At 45.5% G+C, this 5685-nt stretch overlaps 1 protein-coding gene across 1 annotated transcript in view; it reads left to right on the top strand.

The window, feature by feature from the left end:
- The first annotated feature begins 4322 nt into the window (after positions 1 to 4322).
- Positions 4323 to 5685, top strand: part of NUFIP2 (nuclear fragile X mental retardation protein interacting protein 2) — a 54680-nt gene continuing 53317 nt past the window's right edge. Inside the window, exon 1 of the mRNA XM_011990364.1 lies at positions 4323 to 4830. Within this exon, the coding sequence (XP_011845754.1) occupies positions 4554 to 4830 (277 nt within the window). The 5' untranslated portion in view covers positions 4323 to 4553. The remainder of the gene's footprint in view (positions 4831 to 5685) is intronic.

Raw genomic sequence — 5685 nt, 5'->3', positions numbered from 1 at the left:
CGAATTCCAAAATGACCATAAGTAGAGGCGAATCTAGGTTTTGGGGAACTCTCATTAAGAAAAAAAAAATGTAGCTGGGCACGCTGGCTCACGCCTGTAATCCCAGCACTTTGGGAGGCCGAGTGGGCGGATCACGAGGTCAAGAGATGGAGAGTAACCTGGCCAACATGGTGAAATCTCGTCTCTACTAAAAATACAAAAATTTGCTGGGTGTGGTGGCAGGCAGCTGTAGTCCCAGCTACTTGGAAGCCTGAGGCAGGAGAATCACTTGAACCCAGGAGGCAAAGGTTGTAGTGAGCCGAGATCGTGCCACTGCACTCCAGCCTGGCGATAGAGTGAGACTCCGTCTCAAAAAAAAAAAAAAAAGAAAAAGACAAAAGAAAAATGCAAAAATTTCTAATGACTTCTGGATTCTGGTCAACAGAAATTGAAGAAAAAAAATTGACTTGTGAGATCTTTGGGGAAAAATAAGAAAAAAATACAAAAATAGATTACTTTTAAAATTTTCACAAGGCCAGGTGCAGTGGCTCATGACTATAATCCCAGCTACTTGGGAGGCTGAGGCAGAAAATCACTGGAACCTCAGAGACAGAGGTTGCAACGAGCCGAGATTGCAACACTGGACTCCAGGCTGAGCGAGAGAACGCGACTGTGTCTCAAAACCAAAACAAAATAAAAAACCAAAAAACAAAACAAAACAAAAAAACCCCAAAATCATCCAGGCATGGTGGCATGTGCCTGTAGTCCCAGCTTGGGAGGCTGAGGTGAGAGGATCACCTGAGCTAGGAAGTTCAAGGCTGCAGCGAGCCGTGATGGCATCACTGTACTCCAGCTTGGACAACACAGTGAGACCCATCTCAAAAAAGAAAAAGAAAGTATATGAAAAGTAACAACTACTAAAGAACATTTAGAAAACAGAGAAAATTTTTTTTTAAAAAAAGCCCCTATAATTTCATCAGACTTATGCTATATTCCCTTCTTGTGTTTTTTTCGTCAATGCAGATTCTATTTTATAAAAACATGCTTGAAATAAGTAGAACCAGTTATTTTCTTTTCACAAAAGTTTAGTATTAGGGCATTATTACTATTATTATTATTATTTTGACACGGAGTCTTGCTCTGGCTCCAGGCTGGAGTGCAGTGGCACAATCTCGGCTCATTGCAACCTCTGATGACTCCCTGGTTCAAGTGATTCTCCTGCCTCAGCCCCCCGAGTAGCTGGGATTACAGGCATGTGCCACCGTGCCCAGCTAATTTTTGTATTTTTAGTAGAGACAGGGTTTCACCATGTTGGCCAGGATGGTCTCGATCTCCTGACCTCGTGATCCGCCCACCTCGGCCTCCCAAGGTGCTGGGATTACAGGAGTGCGCCACCACATCCAGCCTAGGGCATTATTATAATGGAATATTTAACATTCATGGCAAATCCCAAACATATTTTGTATACAACTACTTCAGAAAAATCAAGAAGAAAAAAGGTCTATGTTTTACTGTTGTATTTCCATCCTTATTTTTAAAATTCATGTTCTTCAAGATTATGATTCTAATGTATACAAGAATGTAATATTCTGCATTTTTTCTTACATTATATCATAAACCTTTCTCCATACTACTGCATACTACTAAGGCAACATTCATAGTAACTAGAGTATCTGAGAATAAGATTTAGTTTCTTAAACTCAGTCAGTACAACTGTAAGTGAAAAGCTAAGGCAGGCAAAAGTGTGATAAATCAGAGATACAGAATGAGTGCTTTTGGTTTGCCTGCAAGTATAATGTAGAAAACCTAGACAGGAAAATCGGAACTCAGAAATTCAAGTCTTCCAACTAAATGTCTAAGTCAACAAAAAATTCCAACATAATCCTACATTTTACATATACTTTTCTTTCTTCTTTTCTTTTCTTTTCCTTTTTTTTTTTTTTTTTTTTGAGACAGGGTCTCGCTCTGTTGCCCAGGCTGGAGTACAGTGGCACAATCACAGCTCACTGCAGCTTCCACCTTGAGGGCTCAAGTGATCCTCCCATCTCAGCCTCCCAACTATAGGCACACACCACCATGCCAGGCTAATTTTTAAAAATTTTTGTAGAGAGAGAGTCTCTGTATGTTGCCCAGGCTGGTCTTGAACTGCTGGGGTCAACTGATCTGCCTTGGTCTCCCAAAGCGTTGGGATTACAGGTGTGAGCCACCATACCTGACCTGTTTTTTCTTTAATAATTGGAAATGTGGTAGAATATTATTCAATGGCAAAGACTTATTTATTGTGATATGATATTATTATTAGGGTTTTCATTCTCCAAATTGGGTAAATGTACCCCCAAAGAGGTTTTTCTTTAAAATTTAGCAAGGCTGGCTGGGCCCAGTGGCTCATGTCTGTAATCCCAGCACTTTGGGAGGCTGAGATGGGCAGAACACCTGACGTCAGGAGTTTGAGACCAGCCTGGCCAACATGGAGAAACCCCATCTCTACTAAAAATACAAAATTAGCCTGGCACGGTGGCACGTGCCTGTAATCCCAGGTACTCGGGAGGCTGAGGCAGGAGAATCGCTTGAACTCGGGAGGCAGAGGTTGCGATGAGCCGAGATCACATCATTACACTCCAGCCTGGGCAACAAGGGCAAAACTCCGTCTCAAAATGAAATAAAATAAAATACAATTTTAGCAAGGCAATACAAATCTTCACTACACAGAACATGCCAAAATTTGGTCATGGTTTTCAGGACTCAATGACATTTGTTGTTGGAAACCAGCTGTTATGTTTTAAATAAGCTTTTGCATTGACATTCATTAATTTCATAGCATAAACTTTTTGCTTTTAAGCTTCTTGTTCCTTTAATGTTATCCTGTTGTAGGAATTCAAGCCACATTTAAAAAATTCAAAAATTTAACATACATTGAGGAAACAGTCCATATGTCCGCTGCTGAGTGAATAAACAAAATGTGGTATATACATATAATGGAATATTAGTCAGCCTTAAAAAAGAGGGAAATTCTGATATATGCTACTCTGAAGACATTACGCAAAAACGCTAGTCACAAAAAGACAAATACGGTACAATCCCACTTAAATGAGGTACCTAGAATAGTCAAGTTAGTAGAGACAGAAAACAGAACAGTGGTTATCAAGGGATAGAAGGAGGAGGGAAAGGACAGTTATTTTTATTAGGTATGAAGTTTCAGTTTGGAATGATGAAAAAGTTCTGGAGATGGATGATGGTCATGGTTCTACAACAATATGAATGTACCTAATGCTCCTGAACTGTACACTTAATATTAAGATGGTAAGTTTTATATTATGAATATTTTACAATTCAAAAAATCCCCCAATCTATAACATACATTGGGAAAAGTACATTTTACCTGTATATTGTTTAACAAATAATCACCACCAAATATATGTATAATCACCACCTAGCCCCCAAAATGAAATATTATCAGTAACCTGTGTCCCTCCCCATCACAACCCTCTTTTCCTGAGTAAGCACTATCATGGCTCTAACATTTGCTTTTGAAAATCATACCGTGATGTGGTAATGCAGGATAAGTTAAATCTACACTACAACACGCTACAGAATATTTCTTTAAATTTCATTTTTTCCATAAGTGCAAAAAAAAATCCCACTTAATAACTTTTAAATGCTCTTTCTCCCCTTCCTTTGCTCTTGAAACTTCATATTCTAAAACCTATTTTGGTGCCATAGTTGACCTCACCTGCAGTTTAATTAAAAAAAAAACAAACAAACAAAAAACCCACAACCTTCAGTGTAGATTTTCATTCCTCCCGCTCTCCCTTGCCTCCAACTACAAAGAAACAATGATTTAAACCCTTTGTGCCCTTTTAGAAAATTACACAGATACCCCATTGTGGAACCCTATAATCCCTTCGTGGAAAGGAAGAGATTAGCATATGAATACAAAGCAAAATGAATCCAGAATACAAAATGATCTACTGGATTGTGAAGCTCTTGTATTCTTAAAAATGTATTTATTTCCTCTTTTTGTATTGCCCCTTTAGTGGTCTTAGGGTTAAGGGAATTGAGCTTCCCTTTCTGGTTACCCGGAAAAGGATTAAAAACAAAAAACAAAAAAAAACAAAAAAACCACCAGATTCTAATAGGTGCAAAACCAACAGATGGCTCCCAGCGCCAGTGGAATCGCCAGTGGAATCTGCTACCCTCGACATGAGCTTGCTTGCCGGCGAGGAGTGTAGAAAGTGCTGTTCGCAGACTGCGTGGTGAAGGAGAGAAAGCGACAGAAGAGAGAGCCATAGTGCTGACGTTGAAGGCCCGGCCCTGTAAGGTTGCACAGGGTAAGTGGCGTTGGCCAGGCGGCAGCGGCGAAGGGGAAGGAAAGAGGATTTGAGCTGGGGGCGGGGCTTGCGGTACAGCGTGGCTCCTGATTGTTGGAGCGCGGCTGCCAATCTCGCAGAATCGCTCGGTTAACCAGTGCGCTGGCGAGACGCGCTCAGATATACTGAGTGAGCCCTGAGAAGCAGTCTCAGATCCTGACGGTGCAGCAGCCCGCAGCCTCAGCCAGGGAGTCCCAGCCGCTTTCAATGGAGGAGAAGCCCGGCCAGCCACAGCCTCAGCACCATCACAGCCACCACCATCCGCACCATCACCCGCAGCAGCAGCAGCAGCAGCCGCACCACCACCACCATTATTATTTCTACAACCACAGCCACAACCACCACCACCACCATCATCACCAGCAGCCTCACCAATACCTGCAGCATGGAGCCGAGGGCAGCCCCAAGGCCCAGCCAAAGCCGCTGAAACATGAGCAGAAACACACCCTCCAGCAGCACCAGGAAACGCCGAAGAAGAAAACAGGTCTGGGAGGGAGGACGGGTGGGGGAAGGGGGTTGGGGGTGGAGGACAGGGGAGATGGGGGTGGGGCTGGATCCGAAAAGCGCGGACGGGGTCGGGATGTGTGTGTGTGTGTGTGTGCCCTCCGGCTCTGGGGATGCCCCTTTCATTCTAGGGCTCGGGCTGAGCAATGGGGTTTGCAGCGCCCTCCTTCCCTCCAGCATGGGAGAGGCCCAGCCAGGCCAGCGTGACCTTCCCGGCCCCCGCCCCGGCTGAAGGGAGACCCACTGGGTCGGCCTTGCAAGTCCAACCTCATTATTCTTTTCCATTCACCTCTCTGCGTCCCTGGAGTTACCTCAATATGGGGGCCCTGAGATGGGGTAAACCTACCCCCCAAAAAATCCCTCGAGGTGTAACTCAGGAAGGCCTAGCGAATCCCGCCTCGGATGGTGTCGCGAGACCCTTTTGCAGGCGGCCAGGGGTGGGTAGGTAGGCTGAGTTGAGGAAGTGCCCCTCACCCGCCACCCCAAGCCCACCTGTGGCCTTGGGGCTCCCCATCTTGTTGGGGGGGGCTGTTGGGACCCCTCATCTCACGGGTCGTTTCCACCACTAAACGCCCTTTTTGGGCGCCGGACCCCGCAGTCTTGCCCCGCGGCTCCTCCCAAGGCTGATGCCCCGGGCCCGCTCCCCCCAGAGCCGGCGCGGCTGGAATGTTCTCTCCTCCTCGCGGGGCCGCTTCCTGTCCGCCATGTTGGAAGCCGATTCCTGTCACCGACTCCGGCCCACTGAGGAGCGGGGGGGAAGGGTGTCGAGGGCCACACGACGCGTCGGAGCTGGGTGACCTGGGATCACCACCGGCCGCCGCCTCGCCCCCTGCAC

Source organism: Mandrillus leucophaeus, unplaced genomic scaffold (assembly GCF_000951045.1).
Source record: "Mandrillus leucophaeus isolate KB7577 unplaced genomic scaffold, Mleu.le_1.0 Scaffold379, whole genome shotgun sequence".
NCBI classification, from domain to species: Eukaryota; Metazoa; Chordata; class Mammalia; order Primates; family Cercopithecidae; genus Mandrillus; species Mandrillus leucophaeus.
Note: the sequence above shows the minus strand (reverse complement) of the source record. Positions and strands in the feature narration are given on the sequence as shown.